The sequence below is a fragment of the Sphaeramia orbicularis genome, chromosome 5, assembly GCF_902148855.1.
Source record: "Sphaeramia orbicularis chromosome 5, fSphaOr1.1, whole genome shotgun sequence".
Classification (NCBI taxonomy): domain Eukaryota; kingdom Metazoa; phylum Chordata; class Actinopteri; order Kurtiformes; family Apogonidae; genus Sphaeramia; species Sphaeramia orbicularis.
The window spans coordinates 27,705,974-27,730,031 of NC_043961.1; the positions used below are offsets into that span (position 1 = coordinate 27,705,974).

At 37.0% G+C, this 24,058-nt stretch overlaps 2 protein-coding genes across 2 annotated transcripts; both read right to left on the reverse strand.

The window, feature by feature from the left end:
• Positions 1 to 471: 471 nt before the first annotated feature.
• mettl1 (methyltransferase 1, tRNA methylguanosine) lies at positions 472 to 11,922 on the reverse strand. Its single transcript, XM_030134724.1, is given in 7 exon segments — positions 472 to 3,237; positions 3,893 to 3,995; positions 7,951 to 8,017; positions 8,020 to 8,062; positions 11,065 to 11,249; positions 11,342 to 11,469; positions 11,721 to 11,922. Coding segments are annotated over 7 exon segments (738 nt in total). The 5' UTR covers positions 11,801 to 11,922; the 3' UTR covers positions 472 to 3,105.
• Positions 11,923 to 12,857: 935 nt separating this feature from the next.
• Positions 12,858 to 22,618, reverse strand: LOC115419751 (E3 ubiquitin-protein ligase MARCH9-like). Its single transcript, XM_030134723.1, has 4 exons — positions 20,954 to 22,618; positions 17,402 to 17,557; positions 15,789 to 15,981; positions 12,858 to 13,688 (listed from the first exon to the last, which is right to left on the reverse strand). The coding sequence occupies exons 1-4, from the start codon at positions 21,290 to 21,292 to the stop codon at positions 13,375 to 13,377; spliced, it is 1,002 nt and encodes a 333-aa protein (XP_029990583.1). The 5' UTR covers positions 21,293 to 22,618; the 3' UTR covers positions 12,858 to 13,374.
• Between the last annotated feature and the right edge of the window lie 1,440 nt (positions 22,619 to 24,058).

A 24,058-nucleotide genomic window follows, 5' to 3' on the forward strand; every position in this document is an offset into this window, starting at 1 on the left:
AGACCAAAGCCTTATGTTGTGAAAAAAAACCACCCAAGCCCAGCTAAATTTTTTAAAAACACATTTTAAATCTCCCAAACCTATGTGGGAAAATGTGTTGGGGTCGGATGAAACCAAGGATGAATTTTTTGGCCATAATTCTAAAAGGTATATTTGCACAACTAAAATTATGAATTGAACACAAAAGGTTGTCATTTCTCTTTCAGTTTCTTTTGACTGGAACTTCACAAAGACAATATAGTGAATACAATGAGTTTTCATTGAGATTTATTGGGTTGTACCATTTAAATTAATAAGTTTGTATTGTGCAATGAATCAACATTTACTGAAAGAGAAATTAATTACTCAGTGGTTTTGATTATTGGTAATAAGTTCTAAAAAAACATTTATATAGATAATTATCTCTTTGAATTGTACCTGTGTGCATCATAAACAAGCTGCAGCATTAAATCACTCGAGGATGAGACTGAATTAGCTTGATAGAAAAATGTAAGTTGAATGTAATGAGGTTTGAAGGAAAACCACAAAGAAGGCACCATCAAAGTCTTTTACTTTACGGAAAGTTTTGAGGAGCTGACTGGATAACTGAGATTAGTAAAACCTAAATCCCAATAAAAACCGGAATCTTGGTTTTTCTCAATACAAATATCCTGCAATTTAAATAAATCTACTTTGTATGAAACACCCAGAGATAAATGTCCAGAAAGGATACAGAATATCACCTTTTCATTCCCAGGTCATCAGTTTCCAATCTGTTCATTTACCATTAAAGATAAACAGAAATTTTCAACCTTTGACTCCTTTCTCCTCAATGAATGACGGACAGAAAATAGTGGTCCAACAGAGGATAGACCATCATCTTTAGCTAGAAAAAGTGAATAAATTATAATTGTTTTGCAATTGTTATGCGCTAAATTAAAAAGAAACATCCCTACATGAATGCAGAACTGTAGGGGAATCCAACCAAAGCACACAGTTTGCCCAGAGTTTTGTCTCAGACAGAGCTGCATCACACTGTATAGTGGATTTAAAAAGTCTACATACCTTTGTTAAAATGCTTGTTTTTTCTGACGAAAAACGAGACCAAGATAAATCATTTCAAAACATTTTCCACCATTCATGTGACCCTTAACCTCTACAACTCAATTGAAAAATAAACTGAAAACCTTTAGGGAGGGGAAGTAAAAATAAACAACTGAGATAATGTGGTTGCACAAGTGTGAACACCCGCTTATAACTGGGGATGTGGCTGTGTTCAGAATTGACCAATCACATTCAAACACATGTTAAATGGTAGTCGGCACACACCTGCCACCATTTTAAGTACCCCTGATTAACCCCAAATAAAGTTGGACTATTCTAGTAGGCTTTTCCTGTCACATCTTACAGCATAAGCCATGGTCTGCAGAGAGCTTCCAAAGCATCAGTGGGGTTTCATTGTTCACAGGTATCAGTCAGGAGAAGGGTACAAAAGAATTTCCAAGGTATTAAATATGCCATAGAACATTTTGAAGACAGTCATCAAGTTGAGAAAATAGGGCACAACAGTTACATTATCAAGAACTGGACATCCCTCCAAAACTGATTAAAAGATTAGAAGAAAACTGGTCAGGGAGGCTGTCAAGAGGCCAACGGCAACATTGAAGGAGATGCAGGAATTTCTAGCAAATGCTTTCGATGTAGTACGTATGACAACGATCTAACATGTCTGGGCTATGGGGTAGGGTGGCAAGACCAAAGCCTTATGTTGTGAAGAAAACCACCCAAGCCCAGCTAAATTTTTTAAAAACACATTTTAAATCTCCCAAACCTATGTGGGAAAATGTGTTGGGGTCGGATGAAACCAAGGTTGAATTTTTTGGCCATAATTCTAAAAGGTATATTTGGCACAAACAACACTGCTCATCACCAAAAGAACACCATCCCTATAGTGAAGCATGGTGGTGGCAGCATCATGCTTTAGGTCTGTTTTTCTTCAGCTGGAACTGGGGCCTTAGACAAGGTGGAGGGGAATTCTGAACAGTTCCAAATACCAGTCAGTGTTGGCACAAAACCTTCAGGCTTCTGCCAGAAAGCTGAAGATGAAGAGGAAGTTCATCTTTTAGCACAACAGTGATCCAAAGCCCACATCAAAATCAACCAAAGAATGACTTCACCAGAAGATCAAGGTTTTGGAATGGCCCCGCCAGAGTCCAGACCTGAATCCGATCAAACATCTGTGGGGTGATCTGAAGAGGGCTGTGCACAGGAGATGCCCTCGCGGTCTGACAGATTTGGCACGTTTTTGCAAAGAGTGGACAAATATTGCCACACCAAGATATACTACAGTGATAGACTCCTACCGAAAAAGACTGGGCGCTGTAATAAAAGCCAAAGGTGCTGCAACAAAGTATTAGTTTAAGGGTGTGCATATTCATGCAACCAGATTATTCTAAATTTTTTTATTTTTCCCCTTAAAAGATATTTCAGTTTGTTTTTCAATTCAGTTGTACAGGTTATAGATCAGATTAATGGCGGAGAAAGATTTGAAATTATATATCTTGGTCTCATTATTTTACAACACAAAAACCTAGCATTTGAACAGGGATGTGTAGACTTTTTATATCCACTGTAGGTCCAAACCCACAGCCCAACGGTTGAATATCCTGAAATACAGTGAAACACTAGGGAAAGAGAAAATATAGACAGTAAACAGGGTATTTGCAGGTAAACACACCACCTCCCACTGGAGGAGGGTCAGAATAGATGATTGAGACACATCATTATTGTCTAGACATTGTCACTTTAGGAATTATTATTATTATTATTATTATTTTTTTTTTTTTACATCAAAGAATTTTTAATAAAATACTTAACAGCCATACAGGAAAAAATGATCATTTTTGGCAAATGAAATTAAAGAGGATAAAATCATAATAAAAATAGATAAACCACATCAAGTTGATTCTAGATGTTTACACTGTCTTCTGTAAGCCAAAAATGAAATATATAAAATGTACAAAATATCTACAAAACCTTAGAATAATGAGGGAAAAAATGTTTATGTGCATCTACGTCCATTGTGTTTGTTGATGCACCTCCACCCTGATCAGATTACGTTGAAGATTAGTTCTCTTGTCCAAAGTTTGGATCTTCAATCCTCCGGAAAACTGCAAGGAAATTTTTTCCTCCATTTCTCTGCACCTTCTTTCCCTCCTCTGTACAGGTGCCTAAACGGCTCACAATGACATCACCATCCTGCAAAAAGATGATTAAACAAAATAGTTACAAAAAGGACAGAAAGAACATCCAAATAATATGCATCTAATTATGTTCACCAAAAAATTAAAAGTGTACCCACACAGCAATTGGCAGGTTGATACAGTGGTGCATTCAGATTAAGAGCTCCATCCAGTATTTTAATGAGTTGGTAGAGGCCAAAAATAGAGCTAAAACAACACCAATGTACTCTTAAAGACAACACCATGTGATGTTATTCTGTGACAGCTGAACATGTAAATGTGTAAATTAGTACATTTTTGAGTCATATTAATATAAACTGAACCTGATTTATGGTTATGTAAAATATATCTGTCTATGGTTGTTGTTGTTTGTTTCTGTGAATAAGAGGAATCATATTCTGACTGACACAGTTTGACATCACTTCACCTAAGGTGGAAGTCCAGTAATCCCCTTGTATTGACCTTAACACTGGCCAAAGGTTAAGGTTAATCAGCTGTAGGTTATCATTCCATACAGTGTAGCTTTTTTACCCCAAATATTGAACAATTCTTTTTAGGTCAAACACATTCCATTGAGCTTGACCTATTCTTCTCCAAAAAGCAGACAGACAACAAAGTGTGGGTGTCATGACCTACAAATAAAGACAAGACAGACCTCCACGTCCACATACCAGTTCCTGATCAGTGACACGTGTAAATAGTGGATGTTCAGTGAAGTGCTTCACCATCCAGAGATGGACCTCTTCCACATCTGTGTTGGTATAAACCAAACCCTGTCAGGATCGAACAAACAGGCAGAGACAAGTTAGCAAAAAAAAGGGGAAAAAAGCCACTTATCAGTCAAAAAAATAGATTCACTTTTCAAATGTCTTTTGAATCTTGTCTTTTCAGCTTTTTTGTGGTTTCATCACCTCTGGAGAGCAATGATCCTGACTAAGACCATAAAAATAACCTACGGACAACACAGAGGTTAATCACCTGTGTTAATGTAGTTTACTTTGGAGGCTGCACAGATAGCTTTACTAGAAGTGGGTTTTCTCAGAAAAGCCCTGACACAGATTTCCATGCATGTTAGCACGTATGGGATTTCTTTCACAGAGGACTTCATGTTCATTTTAACACACCTGTTTACACTTGTATAGTTTGGGAATGAACATACAACAGACTGGGGTTATTTATGATATTAAATTGCCTCTATAAGTGAACAGCCCCTCCATCCACTGGTGCTTGTGGCTGCTTGCCAGCACTGAAGGCTTACATTCACAGGCGCACACACACAAAAAAAAACACGCTTACACAAATGCTTCGGTGCACATGCAAAGACACACACCAGAGGAAAAAATGATTAAGTCAAATATAGACACAAGCCTTCCATTGTGTCCATCACCTCCATCAGTGCTCACGTCCTATTCAAGTGTCCCACTGCTGCCCTGACAGAGTGAAGTGGGGTGTGTGCAGACGTCAACCAGCTGCAGGCCACGTGGCTTGCTCAATCCCATTCATCGAATTTAGGGATTTCTATGCACTGCAACTGCTTGATGAGAAAACTTAGCTTATGATTAAATCTGGCTTCCATGCACAGAAATTCTGTAAATCTACGGGATTAAAGTCAAATGACCTTTGATTTATCTGGGTGAAAGCCACTGATGCTAATATTACAGGACCTCGATTAAAGGTTTCTCTAAGTTTCTAGGAGTCTTAGGGGTTGGGCTTTCAGGGGAGGGGGGGTCATGGTGATTGGATGTTATTATTGACATTACTATATTTATGAAAAACAAACAAGTTGAGTTGTAGATTTTCACATTACACTCAGACATCAGCAAGAAAAAAAGTCAAATACTGTAAATATGCTTTATGGAACACATTTGAGTGCCATACAAAACAGGTTCTACAATGAAGGGTTCTAGAGTGATTTAGCATCGCCACAGATAATAAGAAAATACACTAGATACTAGTAGATTATTTTAAAGGAGGAGGATGAAAATATTTTATGTTTTGGTATTGCTCACAAATCCAGGTAAGACATAAGAAATTAATATATCCTTTTAAAGTATTTCATGTGTAGCCAGTATCTGGTGCTGCGTATATCTCTGTGCTAGTCTCAGTAAGCCATAATAATACTCCTGCGCTGTGCTCATTATTTACAGTGAATATACTGTAGGCATTACATCTTATTTTTGGTCAATCTTACTTATACAGTCAGCAGTAAATATGTATTAACCCACAGCCCAAAACTAGAATATCCAGCTATAACTGTTCATCTTTTTATTACAAAAATCTATGGTTCAGTTTATAGAAATGCAAGGTGCACTAACAAGACACAGTAATATTTGTTGAATTTATATTTGCAAGGAATTTGTTTATAAAAAGAACAACATATAACACAGTCATATGACCTCTGACCAAATTTAATTTTTCTTAAATTAATCTGTATCTTTGCATCACAAAAATATATTCAGTGCACATTAAAACAAAATATTATGTGAAATACAGTGCAACAAGCAGCAGTTTTACTAAAATTAAAATGTACTAATTATCAACATGACTGTGGACTAACCAGTGGTATAGGAAGTATTCAGATACTTAAATAAATGTACTAATACCTCACTGTAAGAATACTTTATTATGAGTTGAAGCTCTGAATTCAAAACTCAAGTATAAATGTGCCATATTAAAGTATACTCAATGAATCAAAAGCCAAAGTAGTTATTGTGTAGTGCACACTATTATTTGAATATGACAGGAATTTGACAGGAGTCATGTCAACAGCATATTCATTTAGATATCATGAATTTGGCTTTTTTCTAAATTTTTCTAGTAAAACATGTGAGATATGCTGATATTAGTCTGATTTTATGAGCATTCTTTGGTCATGTGTTCAGCGCATTTGGCAAATAAATCTATCTTGTGCATTTTTCAGGTTCTATCCCACAGCTGAGGTTAAGAAAAAGATACTCTCTGGTAGAGATGTATGGTAACAAAAATAATAAATAAATACACATTTCTGGTGGCAAAGACAAACACAATACTATCAAAGAGGATATACAAGGTTTTAGAACACAAGCAAATATCAAAAACTGAGAAAACGACACAGGTTGAATTGACATGGTGGAAAACAGAAAAAACTGTATTTTCTTAACAGGGCATGGCCAGCTGCATGTGAACAGGAATATTAGTGGAATAGTTATTTTAATTTGCTATATTAACAATTTAATTGGAATTTGAATCAAGGTTATTATCGTTAACGAAAACTAATGAAATGGTGAAAACTAGAATTGAAAAAACATTTTCGTTAACTGAAATAAAGAAAAACTATAATTAAAAGAAAAAAACAGTAACCAACTGAAACTGTATTGTGTCCTTACAAAACTAAAACGTATAAAAATTACGGCTAAAATTCCCTTCGTTTGCGTCTTTGTCAATAACGGATTGATACGAAATCAATTTATTTCGCTCGAGCAATTTTAGCTAGTGGCCCCCTACAGCATTTTATGATCCGTCACTTTTTGTCGCTTGTCGTTTAGATTCGTCTTCTCGTCCCCACTCTACCTGGAAACATGGAGACTAAAGTTGGGAGAAAGCAGAGTCCTGTCTGGGATTTATTTGAATACGACGGCGAAGAAGAAAAAAGATACAACAAAATTAAAACTAAACTAAAACTAAGCATTCAGAAAAAAATGAAAACTAATAAAAACTAGCAAATCTGCTCTAAAAACAAATTAAAACTAACTGAATTAGAGAAAAAAAGTCAAAACTAAATAAAACTAAACTATAATGAAAAATCCCAAACTATTATTGCTGATTTGAATATAATGGTTTAATACTGTATATGTTATTTTTGGATTCATGTTACTGCTGTAGATTTTTAATGTGAGGTCATTTGAACCACTTTATATACTGATCATAGTTTCATCTACAGTAATGCATCATATTCTATAAGATCACCACATCTTTTTCCCACTTGGGAAAACCATGTTACTCTAAAATGTCAGCTTTTCAGGAGCTCAGAAATACAGGCTTATTTTCAGATTTGTGGCTTAGATTTTTAGCCAGTCCAAGAAGGTTTCCAAGACTTTATTGAAATTACAGAGGACGGATTCTCGAGTCCTGTAAAGATACACCTCATCCATTGGTTTATCACAAACATTCAACATCATCTGATATGAAGACAAGATAATCTGAAAAGTCGCTAAATCTGTCAGACAAAAGTAGCAGAACACAGTCATGGAAAAAATTATTAGGCCATCAAAAGTCATCAAAAATAATGGTTATCAAGTATTAACTCCTGTGTGGTATCGCGACTAAAACAGAGAAAAGAAAACATGGAATGCCTAAAAGCACTGTTTTTGGCAGTACAATGCCATAGCTATTGATGTAACAACTTAAGTGATTTTGGTTATTATCAAGAAAACCATGGAAAATGGCTAGAAATCAGTTCTGAAACTAAACTCTTATGAGCTGTTTTTGTTGTTGTCATTATATTTGTCCAAACAAATGTACCTTTAGTTGTACCAGGCATTACAATGAACAAGAAATTGGAGAAAACAAGGGTGGTCGAATAATTTTTCCGCAACTGTAAAAGGTATAAAACTTGCCTCTGAGATGTAGTGGGATTGAACTATACAGATGCATATAAAGGAAATACCAGTGTGTATTTAAGTAAAAGTACTTGGCTCCATTCCACCAGGAAGAATGAATTTCAGTTGTACATATAAAAGTATGTACGTACCCGACTCTGAGAGTGTAGGCATACTCTGCCAACAAAGTGGGGCTAATGATCCTCCATTTGTGTTGTTCTTCTTAAAGTGAGGGTCAGGGAAGAGGAAAAACATCTTACTGAGCTGGAAGACAAAAAATTAAATTAGTGAAGTCACCACAGAAATAAATTTTAATTTGCACACATACACAAAAAAAGAGTTACTCTTTAACTCGTGTAGTCACATTCTCCCACACTACATCCAAACATCTCCATTTTTATGTTTTTTGATACTGTAGTTCTAAATGTATGAATGCCATCACTTAAATGTGGCCTTTTGTATATGGCTGGAGCTGGAAATTTCCTGCTTGATCTTTTTCCCCCATAAAGTTCCACATGTCTCCATGTTTGACAAGTGTATAAGAGCAGGCTCCATTGATATTAGTCTGGCTGATACATTAAAACCATTCCTGTGACCTTTTATTAGTTAAAATAAACTTCTGGTATAGACAGAAAGATGGCGGGATAATCACTGAGGACTACTGCAGCCTCAAGGGCCAATTTAGTGCAGATTGAAGGTGGAAAAAACTCAACAATTTGAAGTGTTTTGTGAGAAAAGAGATGTATTTCAGTTTTTTTTTCAATCTTTAAACATGCGGCTTCAACACTGGAACCATATTGTGCCCGTGAGAAGGATTGAAAATAGATTTTTAACACTATTCTGGGTGGTCGTCCTTAATTTCCCTGGTTTAAAAAATGTGGGTACTGGAGATGTTTTTTGTTCTAATCCTAAAACCACAAATGCAAAATTAAAAAAGAGACAGATATAAATGTGAAAAAATGTTAATCCCTGAGTCAACAAACACATCTTGTGAGTGAGTTAAGGATGGTGACACAGAAAATAGCACCTTTCTGCTTAATTAAACCAAGCTTCTGAGTCTTAAGTGCCTGGAAAGCTGTTGTTCTCAAGGGCTCAGCTTGGCAAAATGCCTTTGCACATGTTACACAAATAATAACCATATTAGATTAAGCACCTATATAATTTGTGTTCCATGAATGTGTCAGTGTTATAGTAATTACTCCCCTTGAGCTCATTTTTCAATTTATACCCACTCAGAGCATTTGAGGTGAGGTTTTTATCGAAAGTACCTTAATTAACCCCAGTACGCTAAGCCCACTGTGTAATCTAATGCGAGTTTCAACAAGTCAAAGATTACTGCAGCTAATTGGGACGGATAAATTGTGTCTTGCATGGCCCTAACTCAGCTGATGCGATTCCTTGTATGTCAGTCAATGACTCCATTGTTGTGAAATCCTGGATTTATTGAGCATTCCTTTTAAATTAATTCATACCATATGTTAAACAAGAGGAAAGTAATTATTTTGGGTCAGAACATACTGTATTATAACCTTGGCACTGCCAGCACATATACTTTAATTTAAAGTCAAATTTAATTTAAGGTTATAAAAGGCCGCATTTAATGAGCAATTACAGGACTGCAGGTCTTTTGTGTAAGAGCTGTGACTCAGACAGATCATATTCTATGGTTAACTTGAATTATAGTACCCATATCAAAGACCCACTTCTTAAAAAGTAAAAAAAAAAATACCTGCCACATCACCCAACTCTGCAGATAGGCCTGATTTTGACTTAGGTGAACTCTCTCTCTCTCTCTTTAACATTAGCTATAATTGCAACTTACTTTACCTGTAAAATGTGACATGTAGGCATACATGCAATTCATGCTAGACGAAATTGCCCACTAACTAAAAACATTGTTTAAAAACTCTTAGAGAAAGAAAATCTGTTCCACATTTTTGTTTTCAGAACATTGTATAAATAGCTCAGCACATGTAAGCCACTCTAAAACATCAACAGTTTCATTGTCAACTAAGGACTAATAAGTGGTGCCAGACACAACAAACCCCACCCCTCACACGTATTGTAGTTTATTTTGGCATCAGTGTAGCTGAGCTGATGTCACTATGTCTATGCGTGTGCTGATGTCAGCATATGAACTGCCTCTATATAAGTGCTAAGTCTGTAGTAAATTGAAACAAAATTGATGTTTTTATAGATATTTGAAATTTTGCCCATGATAAATAAATGGGAAAAAAAGATTTTAAAAATTCATAAAAAATGTGAACTTTGACCTACTTTTCTCAAAATTTAATCACATCTATTCTGGGTCACTGGCAATCTATAAACCCGGGGCAGCGTAATTAGAAACAATCTAAGATTGGATACATCAACACTTAAGCCCATGTCCCAACTTGAGCTGTTATTTATTTTAATCCACACACATCTGCAGACCTCAGACAGTTCACACAACTACAAGTACTCAAAACTGATAATAGGAAATCAGTATCAGGTGCAAGTTCAGATAAATATTCAACCAATATGCAGATAAAGTGAAGCTGTGCAACAATAACTGTGATGGAGGCAAAAAAAAAAAACAGAGATTCACCATTTACTGCATCAGTTCACGTGATGACAGACGTGGATAGCTGAACAAAACCAAGCTGTGTGTGGTTTTGAGAAGCTGTCAACTAGGCTAGTGCACTTTATTACAAATGATGATCCATCATAACCTAACTCACTATAGGTCTTATCTAGATGTAACAAATACAACAAATTTGTGCAGAAATAAATATTCCTGATAATTTTTTCTATTTCCACATTCTGTTATCTTGACAATATAATGATAAATTCTAATTTGTTTATATAATTTTAAAGAACTATATGCATTATAAATTAGACAAAAATAAAAGTATCTAGTCAGAGTCTACAGGCTCATATTTAATACCTTCACATTCTTATGAAGTGTTTGAAAAGTAACTTTGTTTGCTGACACCAAAAAATATAATATTGTGCCTGTAACTGTTGTATTCCTCTTTTTTTTTTTTTTAACTAAAACTACTGCAGGGACACAGAGCCAAGCTCACAGTAAATCCTTTAAACAAGGCAGAAAGTATTTGTATGATGGCAGTGAAGAAATCAGTTAAACAGTATTAATTTCAATTTGCAAAGCACAAATTAGTGGAGGTAAAACCATCAGCCAGACTCAAATCAGGAGTGAGAAACAGAAACACCACCACCATCATCATCATTATCATCATCAAACAAGCCACTAAAAGCATACATACCTGTCCTTTGGAAAAGAAGTTAGGCAGGTATTTCATTGCATTACTGCGAATACAGGCGATGTTCTGGTAGCTCCCTGGTTCAGATTCACGAAGTGACTTGATACGGTCCTGAACATAATCTGATACTTTGACACGGATTTCCATCCCTAGGATGAGCTTGTCTGGGAAAAGTGTGGATAACTCCACTGATTGAGGAGAAAGAGGCACAAGGACACAATAAGATGTTATGATCACAGTAATACAGATTAATACCCTGTGAAATCTGTAGGTGGTTTACCTAAAAGCCCCCCGTATCCACAGCCAATATCTGCAAACTCAACTTGCGAGGTGCCATTCTTAGATGAGCTGCCAGTGAAGAAGTCTGGATACAGTTCAGACCAGTCCATTTCTTCAGGACACACTGGACTAAAGAGGAAGAAAAACTGTGAGCAATTTTTTGTGAAACTTCAAGCTGCTGTTGGCATTTTAATTCAACTGAGGCAATAATCTTACACATCAATATCTTTCAGGATCTTGTCTTAAAATGTAATACTAACACCAAACGTTGTGCATGTCAAGACACAGTGGCAGTTAACGTTTTGTTATTTGTGAGTATTGATCTATTTTACAATTACAGTGTGTGGTGTAAGACTGTGATTCAGACACGTTTCACTCACTAATTAAACTCGTGGTGCGCCATCGGGTTAGAATGTGCCCGTTGTCTGTAGTATCGTTTCTGCGGCATAAACGAAGTCATATTGGCTTCGAGCAGACACCTTTCGCTGAGTGTTAATGAAAAACGCACAATTATTTGCCGCTGAATCCCAACTCAATGAAGATCACGTTTGTTAGTTTACAGCCGGCTGAGAGTCGCTGAGCTTTGACGTCATCACGGTGCGTCTCCCTAGGGTTGCCAGGTTTCTGCGAAGCGGTGAAAGAGGAGTTTTCTTTTCTATTTCTATTACTTTTCTTTAATGTTTTTAGACTTTTCTTTTGCTATGAAAAAGTTGAGTGATAGAATTTATTTTAACCCTTTTTTCGGCGCCGCAAAAATCTAAATAAAACAAAAATAAAAGGATATATCATTTATTAATGTAAAGAACATGATGTGACATAACAGTAGCAGAGGCAGAAAAAGAATATTGGAGACCTGCTCTCCTGAAGCAAATGTCCGCTGTACTTATGTTAATATGTTTAAGGTACTGAGGAGCCAGAAAGCTTTATTTGTTTATTATAGGCAGGAATTCAAATCACTGGTGTACCATTTAAATTGCTAAACTGAAATAATCAGATTTTCCCAGTTTGGAGCAAATCGCCCAAGGCCATAGGAGATACACTAACTGCTCATATGCTGCAGTGCACTATGGGTAATAAGTGCAGGTATGACAAGAGGGCAAACACATACCCCAGGAGAGTATATTTAGATTTGGTTTAGTCACAACATTTTGGAGTGACATGAAGAAAACTCCAGTAAAAGCTGTAGGCATCCTTCAGTGAGTATGATTAATTTTAGTTCAGTTCAGCTCAAAACATATTTCCTAAGTTGCATCATTATGCTCTCCAACAACAGAGAGATTTAAGATTTAAATTGAAATTTGACATTGCAACATTACTTATCACTGTATGTTTTGATATGCAATATATGTTATCAAAGAATTATGTAATGTGTATCAAACAGATGTTCTGAAATGAGAAAACACATTTTTTTCATGAGATGAACAAAGTCTTTATTACAAAATGTACTGTAAGGGCATTTCTTAACCAGTTGATTCAGGTAACATAGTTTTATTGTTTTTTATTTGTTGGGGTTTTTTATGATAAATGATTATGGCTCAAGTGAAAACAGATCAAATACCTCATTATTTACCTTCAGTGGAATAAGTGGAATAAATAAGGAGGGGTCAGCCACCCTTATGGGATCACATGAATGAGAGCACAATCATTTTCACCATTAAAACCTCTGTAATAGAGGAATTTTAATAGAAAAACAAAAACCCAAGAGAAACAATTGTATAACATTGGGCGATGTGATAAAAATGTGTAATAGTATTAAGAACCAAAGCTTCTTTTTCCAAGTGTTTTTTTTTTTCTTGTGTTTCTTCATCTGTCTTTAAAAATTCTAAAGAAAAGTATTTCTGCTTCCATAGTATTTGTTAAACATTGAAGGTTTAACTTTTGGCTCAGAGAAAATCTCTGAGCAAAACATGATACTATAAAGTCACGGCAGTGTTTTTGTGGCAGATTAAGATTCTTTTGTATTAAACCCAATCACCACTTTTGAGATTTATGACTCCCTAAACATTGGAGTACTTTTGTCTTTATAACCCAGCCTCATACTGTGGTCACCCTCATGACCACCTCATGATTGGTCCTGTGCAGATTGTTGGGCCTCAACTGGCTGAGGATGTGCAAAATTGTGTAGCCACAGTGGTGGTTGAGAATAGTCCTGACGTGACGACTCGTCCTTCGTTCGCCCGCAGTGTGAGAAGGGATCCTCTCAGTGCGACCGGTGGCCTTACTGCTGGAGCTGATGGGGTCACCTAAGTCTTTTGCTTTCTCATAATTCAGCACTTTCCACTGCTGGTTGACTGCCTGCCAGCGCTTAAAGATCCGGTAAACAGACGATCCTTCATGGATTATGAGTCCTGGGCATAAGAGAGGGGGGAGGTGAAGCGGGGGGATAAGGGTTACATATCGACAAACAGTGGTGTGTTCACTGAAAATAAGGAATTACTAAAAGGTACAGAATGTATCATGTGATCAGGAGGTATAAGACTAGATGTTCTCAACAGTGAAAAGATTAAGGGGCCATTGTGTAAGATTTATAGGATCTAATTGCAGAAGCAGAGCATAATATTTATAGTCACGTTTTCATTTGTTGATTATCATCTGAAAATAAGAATAGTTCATCTTGTATTTGTAGATTATATTCCCAGAAGGAGCAGGTTCCATCACTGGGTCTGTCATGTTACACTTTTCTATAGACCTGTCTTCCTCTTCTTTTCCTGTAGAGAAGAAGACAGTAGATGACAGCAGATTACTGTCACCTACTATGCCTGAGTGTGGCCTAGAGTCATTACTCCTTTAACTAAAAAAAAACAACCTGTCTCTAACAACAGTCTGTCATGTTTTCAGTGGTCAGAGGTTGAAGTCAGGGGATTCAGTTGGTTACAATCAGCAAATTCACTGCTAGATAATACTAAATAACACACACTGAAGCTCTAAATATACTTGGTTTGTTTATGTGTATTTCTGTGACAATCTTTTTATGCATGTTGAGGACCTCAGCACCAAAATGAAGCCAATGAGTAAGTATCTTGAAGTTGTAACAGCACTGAGCATGACTGCAAAGAACCCTGAGTTCCACACACTTACAGTGACCTTTTCTAAAAATACTGCATCTTTTTTTCCCAGGGGTTTTTCTGGTCTTTTTCATTTCATGGGGAATCTCCAATAAGTGATGTGGCAGTGCATATTTAATTTTTTCCCTCTGTTAATAATATCTCAGGTCAAAGGGAAGACTGTGAATTCAGCTTTGATTGACAGGTCTGTATGACAGCTCACTCATCACTTGAGTCAGACTGTTTGAGGTTCTGTTTATTTAATAAAACACATTTTTTCCTGACAGACAGCTCAGCTTTAGTTGTGGTTCCACTAATAGGACTATAAAATGGTTTTGTTACCCAATGTTTGATGAAGTTTACACTTTTACTTAATCGGTGAGTTAATCAGTTAGCGTTTAGCATTAGCTCACCCATGGCCACTTGTGCTCCCACAGCTTTACTCCTTTTGTCTCTGCTCCAAAAACCCAATATCAGCTTATAACCAACTCTCAAACTACTAATGACAGAAACCAGTGAGTGAATTCACATTTCCTCTTTCCACTTATTATATACAGTCTATGGTCTGTAATGTCATTTTAATTTTTAATAACATTTATCAACATAACTGTAATGTGCTATATGTTTGTGGAAGCTTTTAAGACTGATTAAAATCATATTTGTAGGCCAATATTAAGTCAGCCTTAAATTACTCTTGAAACCTTAATCTTTACATATTTAAAGTTGTTATACAAGCCTTTAGACAGGTTTTCCATTTTCCCACACATAACTTACCTGCTGTGCTCTGGCTATTATTCTCTACCTTAAATTACACCGACACTTACGTCCAAGTGAAGCCTTAAACACAGTCTTGTTTTCCTTATAATTAACACCAAATTACTTAGCTCTATTCGTGAAACACCTACAAAACAAAATACAGGAAGTAAAGGATCTAAACTAGAAGCACTCGGAGAGCGCAGACCTCCGCCAAGGCTGATCAGTGGCCCCCCCCGTGGGCCCCCCCACCCCCGATCACCACCAAAATTTAATCATTTCTTCCTTATCCCATTTCCAACAAACCCTGAAAATTTCATCCAAATCTGTCCATAACTTTTTGAGTTATGTTGCACACTAACGATCAGTGGCCCCCCCCTCGTGGGCCCCCCCACCCCCGATCACCACCAAATTTAATCATTTCTTCCTCATCCCATTTCCAACAAACCCTGAAAATTTCATCCAAATCTGTCCATAACTTTTTGAGTTATGTTGCACACTAACAAACAAACAAACAAACAAACAAACAGACAGACAAACAAACAAACCCTGGCAAAAACATAACCTCCTTGGCGGAGGTAAAAAAAACAACAATTAAGTCAATACCACTTTAAACCACCCTGTGACCAGCAGTCATATATTTGTTTTTACCTATACATACGATGTCCATGAAGCCGTACATGCCATAGCATATCTGGAAGAGAAGGTCCTGTCGCTGCCATTTGGCTGAGGGGCTGAGAGACGACCAAACTAACCAGGATATACTGGCGATGAGGAACAAAGAGCCCAGGATAATGGCTGCAATCTGCACCTTCTCAATCACAGTCAGAGAAATGGCCTGCCACTGAAAAGAGAGACACAAAATGGACTGAAATCCTGCTGCATGAGCGGAAATTACATGTAAAAATGTTCCTGATCATACCACACAATAGACAATAATATGGAGTAGGCTCTGCCTTTCCCTGACAAATCCAGTAACTGCACTAATGGTAATTGTCCTTCTGAAAAGCATCTTGTATCTGAAGGGTTTTATGATATTTCAAACTGAATTTTATAGTGGTAGATTTAGGAGAATTTACTGTTGACCATTTGTCAGCAAGATCAAACATACTGAAGTTTCTATAGATTTTACTTCACAGTGAAGATAGTCTGTTTGGTGCACAACTTATTTTAAAACTGTGTCTCATCTAGCACTGTAGAGTCAAAGTAATACTGAATTTCATTCATGGCCTGGAAAAAAATGTCTGCTTAAAAACAGCAGATACAGGGGCTGCATAGCAAGAGATGCAACTCAATTTACAGTTTGTCTGAGAATATCTGTCTTCTGACATTTAGGGGCTGAAACATACTGTCTGTCTATTATCCATGGGTCACACCTGACAAATCACTCGTTAAACATGCTTTGGCTCATAAAATTATTCTTGGAATCTTCCTGTAAGTGCTCAGCACTTGCTTCTTCCTCAGTGGTAAATTTCTATGTATTAAAGTAGTATGAATATGATTTAATCTGCTCAGCACATATATATAGCTATATCATAAAAATATTCCACTTCAGATTTCAACCCCATCTGTCCCAGAGGGGCAACTGCTTTTTCAACAAGACATTATTACACAATAGAAATACATAATATACATGATATACACTATAAATGACATAACAATACCAAAGGACTATTGGATTACAATGAACAAAAGACGAGGAGGACACTGAATGTTGAATCTCCGGGAAAAGGACAGCAGTGGTCCCGGGATGATCTTCCCAATCACCCAATCATGAAATTGTGTATTAATATAAAGTACAGAGTGGCAAATAAAGTAATGTATTATGAATAAAATGGTGAAGTTTTATTCATGAGTTAGACTTTAGTGCAAATTCTATACCCTTGTACCAACTTGCAGCATGCTAGCAGGATCCACATCTCTTGTCTAGACACTACTATGTATCATCCCTATGGCCCACCAGTCATTACTGAGAGCCTGAATGTGGCCTGTATTATATTGCAAATTTCATATATATATATATATATATATATATATATATATATATATATATATATATATATATATATATATATATATATATATATATATATATATGTATGTGCACATTTTAGTGATATATAATTTTATTATAGTACAGAATAAGTTGACATGATCACAACCTGTCATACAAATGTGACTTTATGTCACTAATTTTGGCTCCTTAAGTGGACTTTTTTTTTAGATGTCAGTGGAATATTTTTTCAAAGTAAACATAACTTTACCTGCAGTGGGTTTTTGGTGCTGATGGCCAAGACCTGATACTTGAAGTAGCAGAGCTCACAGCTCCAGGAGCCTCTCTCACTGATCCAGCGGATAAGGCAGGACTGGTGAGTACAGCGCACTGAGCCATCACAGCGACAGGGGCTCAACAGCTCTCCCTACAGGACACAGATAGTAACTGAGAGAGGTGCACATGTTTCTCAGAGCCTGATGGCCTGATTTACTGCATCATTCTGCAATAACTCTACAGGGTCTTTAATGTTTTTGTTAAACTTTATTATGAGATTTCATAATGTGACTTTAACACAGTGAGTCCACACAGCTCTTGTGCATTCTGAAACGTATGACTGCTTATAATGAACATAACGAATCACTGTCTTCACTGTCATTCTTAAATGTGTTCATTTACTGTGAACAACAGGTTTCCTCACAGATGTACACCGTCATCACTCCTGTGTACAGCCCTCACTCCTGTATCTCCACAGGCATATCAGATATTTTTTTCATCTCCTGTCTGTCCTGTTGTGCCCACTTTTACTTTCATCTATTTCAGATTCAGGATATTAAATGTCTTGCTGTGGTGGTACAGTGGTGCAGTGGTTAGCATGTCACAGCAAGAAGGTCCGAGGGTCGAAATCAGATCCGGCCCAGCCCGGTTTTCTGTGTGGAAGTTGTACATTCTCATTGTGTGGGTTCTCTAGTTTCCCCACACAGCCTAACGGGCACATCCCTTTGGTCTGAATGTGAGAGTGAATGTTTGTCTCTTTTTGTCAGCTGGGCAATGAACTAAATGTCCAGGGTATACTCGGCCTTCGCCTTGTGTTAGCAGGGATCTGCTACAGCCCCTCACAATCTTATAAAGGATTAAGTAGTTCTGGCAAATGAATGAATGAATGAATGAATGAATGAACGAATGAATGAATGAATGTCTCGCCAAATAGTTACATCAAGAAATGTGTATTTCATTGGATAGAAGTAAGTCAGTACTACTGTTTATGGTATTACTCTCTATATGCTATAAATAACTTTAAAAGGATAAAAGATGAGACAATGTCCATTACAGCTCATTAATAACATGGTAATAGTAGGGTAATATTTTGTTAGTAAAGTTGGAATAATACCAGGTTTTTCAGTAGGTTTATATGGATAACATTAGACTGACACATTGTGCATAACAATATAATTAAGGTCCAAAACAAAGGCTAATAGGGATACATGTGGTATTGCATAGTCTTTAAATATTTATTAATTTATTAAAAACAACTCATTATTACCATGCTATTACCAAACTGTAATGTAAAATACAAACAAGTAATTTCAAATAAATTCAATGTGTTGCGTCTGTTGATGCTGAATAAATATTTTAAGATGAGTTATATTCATGAGACCGTTATGTAACAGATAGCTAAACTGATCTGCACTATGCATTTATTTATCCTATGTTGCTTCTTTTCAGTTTGAAAGTTGATGTTGATTCAATGTTTTCACAAGTATGTACTGTCCTAAACTGTCCAGAAACTGTTTCAGAGGGTTGACAGTGAATTTGTTTAATACCGCTGACTTGTCCAGTCACCAGATCTCAGTCCAGATGAACATTTGTTAGATGAGATGAAACAAAATATTTTTGGAACAATAATCACTTACCAACTTGACATACTTTGAGAAAAGGGAGACCAGCCAGAATTCCTGAAAAAGGCTTTTGGCCGTTGATCCTTCATTTATGTATGATTAGGTTATTAAAACTACTGCAGCTCATTATACAGCATAAAAGATATTTTTAAGCATCATGTACCCTGAATGTATGTGTGAAAGGAAATGTCTCTGATGTGTTCAGTGAATATCGTCTCCTATGTCTGCATAGCCAATCAACGATACGCCGTTACTTAAGCTGCAGATATTCAAACATAAATCAAATGTAATAAAACAAGTGACACAGTCTACCTTTTACTAACACCTTCATCTGCATATAATTTGCTTTTCTTGTGTCATTTTTCCAGAGCCTCAAAAGAAATCACAGGACATCTGGTGTGGGTTTTTGTTGTCGGTATGAGGCTCCCCAAGGCCCTCGGACTGACAACGCTCTTGCACATCTCACTTTATTTTCTGTCTGACTCTAGGTGATGTGCAAGGTCTTTAATTAGTTGGGTGTCTGGAGGGGAAACTAAAACTTTCTAAGACTTCTGGCAAAGTCTGTCTTTTGAAGGTTGATTTCATCCACTACATTTGACATGCTCCGATTTCCACCTCTTGGACACAGATGACATAAACGTTTTAAACTGTTTGGTTTGTAGTTTGTGTATATTCTCCTCTTCTTTCCTCATTTATTTAACAATATGACACTTCAAGTTTTTGTGCAGCTGTGTTGAACTGTACTTTGTATGACCTCCCTGTAGCTGGCAGGAATGATCAGATGTTTGATAGTCCTGCATTAATAGGTCTTGCTGAAGAGTCCTTGGGTGAGGTATTGAACTCATGCTGCTTCACTTCCTCAAATCCATGTGGATATAAATAAAAAAGAATAAAGAAACCATGTGAACTGTGAGGATTTTTTCTATCACAATTTGTTTCTTTGCTTTTACCTAATTTTGTGCATCAGATGTTGAATCCATTACTGTGACTGCATTGTGAATAAAGCTCCTCCTGCCTCTCTTCAACCTCTACCTGATGCCCTTTGTCTGCTATTTTCAGATCACTCTTGATAGATTAATCCCTTTTTTTAGTCACTCTGCTGGCTATTGTCAGTCAGGACAGATTTGATGAACACGTACAGATACCTGCACCATGAACTCATTACAAAACACAACTCATATCTTCATGATAAGCTTTATGTCATTTTTACACATTAAGAACAACAGCATATTCTTCAAGAGAAATTGCACCACCAGGGAAAACACACTGTAGCTGTGATGAACTTTCTACATAAGAAAACAAACCCTGATGGTATCATTAACTCAGCTTGAGCTCAGAGACAACACATTTAAAACAGAAAGCAACTATTACTGAAAATGTGCATGGAAAGATATGACATTTTAGGCAGAGAGATCTGCAATGAGTTGCATAAAATTGTAAAGGTGCATTTGGAGCTTGACCCATATTTGATGCTAAAGGCCAAAATATCTCAGCCTCTGATACTTGGATAACACAAATCATTTGAAAACTGTCTCCTTCATGTCCCTCATGCTGTTCTTCATCAGTACTGAGACAAGATCTGTTGGACTGAATTTGAGTTAAGCATCAGCTGATGTTGATCTATAAGTTAGCACCAAATTCTTCATCAAGTACAATTTAACATATTTTTATCAACATGGGTTCCATAATAAATAAAGCTGTATTGAAATGAATTCTATATAGATGCTATTGTCATCTAAAGGCTATAGAATTCAGCTCAGTTTTATTTTTTAAGGAATCCATTGCATGTGAGCACAAGCTCCTGTGCTGCTGAGAAGCCCTTGAGCAAAGGGATGGACAGATCTGTACGAGATCTGGTTTGAACTCTGACCTCCCTCAGGTGCAGAACAGGAAGTTACACTGACACAAGTTTCCTTTTATTTTACCTTCTCTGGCCCCTGGAAACAGATCCGGCACTGCGGTGAGCGCGTCCCGCTCTCTGAGAGACTCGGGAGGGAAGCAGCATCCAGGCCTCCCTGGGGTTTGGCTTCTTTATCCTCAAATGCCAGGCTGCGTGGCCGTGGGTCACTACCGAAATATTCCTCCTCATCATCCCGACGGGAACAGTTCAACGGAGGCCAACCACAGTCTCCTATCCCCAGACCCCTCATCCTGGTCTGGGTGCCCGGGTCTGTACCGGTGTCAGTCCTTCTGCTGGATCCAGAGCGCATCAGTAGCAACACTTTGAGTTCATTAAAAAACATCCGGATCCGATACTTAAACATTCTTCAACAGCTTTACTACAGAAAAACTGCTTTGTGGAGCAAAACAGCCTTCAGCTTTTTAACTTTGGAGGCAGGCCCATTTGAAATGTTATTATTATTATTATTATTATTATTATTATTATTATTATTATTATTATTATACGCCTATAATGATCACATCCTATTAATTAAAAGAGAGATGTCGGTCAAAAAAGCATGCAAAAAACATGATAGGCTATTAGATCAGCCCATAGCTCTTTGCATATCCTGTTGTTATAGCATGTGCACCGCGATCCAGCCAATAGGGAAGGATTATTTTTCATGGATAGAGGCGTTTTCTTTCGGGATTCAATGGAGGCTGAAAGCCACGAACTGTGAGGCACCAACATTAAAGTCAGAGGGGTCCAACAGCATCCTCTCATGCCTACATTTCCAATCTAGTTGTTATTAGTATCCCACAGTTCAAAAGGGTCTTCTTGATGTTGTAAAACAGCGAGACCTGTCCAAGGTTTGTGTGAAAATGTTCCCCTCTTCAGGCAGGGAAGCAGCGAGGGTGTCTGAGGGGGTGATATTAAATCCTATTAACAACTCCAATCCGATTTATGTTTGAGTTTCTCATTTACCTACAGGGGGGATGAAATTACACGAGATGACACGCATGGTATCCTTTGTTGTCTCGCAGTGGTATCCATCAGTTCCCCACTGTCCCCCTCGTCTGTTCTTCTCTGTAGCCTATTTTTTGGTTGATAAATCGGGTGGGTTTCGTCCCACACCGTCCGCCTCAAAGCAGGTCTGACAACCCAAATGCAAAGTTGCAACCCAGCAGTGTAGCACCTATAGGGATGGACACGAAAAAATAAAACCCGACGAGCATTAAAAATACATTTGGGATCTAACTTGCAAATGTCAGTTCTCTTCTTTTTCCAACCATCTCTGCGCCACAGATCAGGAAGAGGGAAAGGATGCCAGATATGGATTCCTGCAAACTCAGAATGAGCCCAGAGCACACTGTCCATTCCGGGTTTTAAAAACCACTGAGCTGTCTACATCTTCACAAAAATACCAAGGCCTTTAGGAATCACAGGACAATAAAATGCCACTTCATATGGGAGGCTGCAGCTGCGATGAGTCCGGCCCAGGTGATCGCCTTCATCCCCGTAAACCTCGGAGATGCTCAAGCTGGATTTCATTCACACCGGCTTACATACAAACTTCTTTATGTGCGAAGTATCAGACCGCGGTTTGCCATGAAAAATATCCGTGAGCAGCTGAGGAGATGAGAGAGCAGCTCCATAGTAGGCAGCTCATTGGCAGAGGCTGCTGTCCAAGGTGCTGACTGTCATGTGACGTGGAGGCCACGTGCTGAAATCCATCGGCTCGTCGACAAAAGAATCAGTTATTATCGTAAGTGTGTGTTTCAGCATCTCAGCATGAGGGTGTCACAATAATTAAACCCTCAAATGCTGGAGGGATGGGACATAATGATAACAGCGGCTAGACAATAGATGCATCAGATTCACGCATCAACGCATCTGTCAGAAGTGTTTCAGAGATAAACAGGAGAAGCCAAATCAGAACCTCAAGTATCCACCCTTCATTTTTCACAAGAAGTTTTTTAGTACTTTAAGATTCATGGATTTAAGGCAAAAAATAAAATATCTAAATAAAGAAATAAATAGATAAAAACAATCCAAGCTTCAGTGTAGGTTTTGTTTGTACAATGAGGAGTGAACATTAGGAATACTGAGCATCAAATACTCATATTTCCTCTATTTTTTGTGTTTTTTCAGTGTTAGTCTATAACAGAAATGTTTTTATTTTTGTAAGCAGAAGTCTCAATTTTTCACCCTGAGACCTAAAAGATGCATTTATTCTTTTTAGTTAGTTTATTCGTCCATTGAACAGAACATGACATATACATACATAGTTTGGATTTCTATATTAAACGTGAGCAAAAGGCTTTGGCTGAAGCAACAGCTTATTTATGCCTACCCTATTTACAAGAAGGAAAGTTGCAGAAACAAAACAAGATAACAAGATGGCACAGTTTTAAACAATAATATAAACTAAACAAATAATATAATCTAAGCAAAATCTTACATTTATACTGATAATTGGCTTACTTTATCCTATTATGTTATATTTATCAAATACCTTAGTTTTAAACATCTTTTTATATGTAATGATTGATGTGCATGTTTTTATGAGACCAAAATGTAATTAATTGGCATAACATGAATGGATGACTGAATATATGGTTGAAAACATAACAAAACATTATGAAATGTTTTTCATTTTAAAAGTATCACAGCGTTAATCAAATTTACAGTGTAATGACATATTTTGCACCACCTCATAATTAACTTGCACTGGAAAATGAGGGCTTGTGTCTGAAATTAAGTCTTTGACCCATTAGTGGATTGATAGACAAAAAAAAATCTGCCCATCAGGCATGCTTTTATCTACCATAAAATATACACACTGGGTATAACTTTAAGAACTGAATTACTATAATCCTCCTCTTCTGTCAACTTTTTATTGGGGGATAAGTGAATGTGTTCTAAATGTTGATTTATTTATCTAATATGTTTAAAGCACAAAGAGGTTTGTGGAGGTGGTGCTGTTCCTCAAAACATCTCCTTTATTTGTCTTCAAGAAAAATGACAGATTAGCAAGGGAGAACTTGGATACAGACAAACAGAAAGGGTTCAGGCTAAAGGCTTTTAAATATATGTTTGTCATATGTTACATGGCTGTACAAACAGTTAAATAATGTGAAAACTGTAT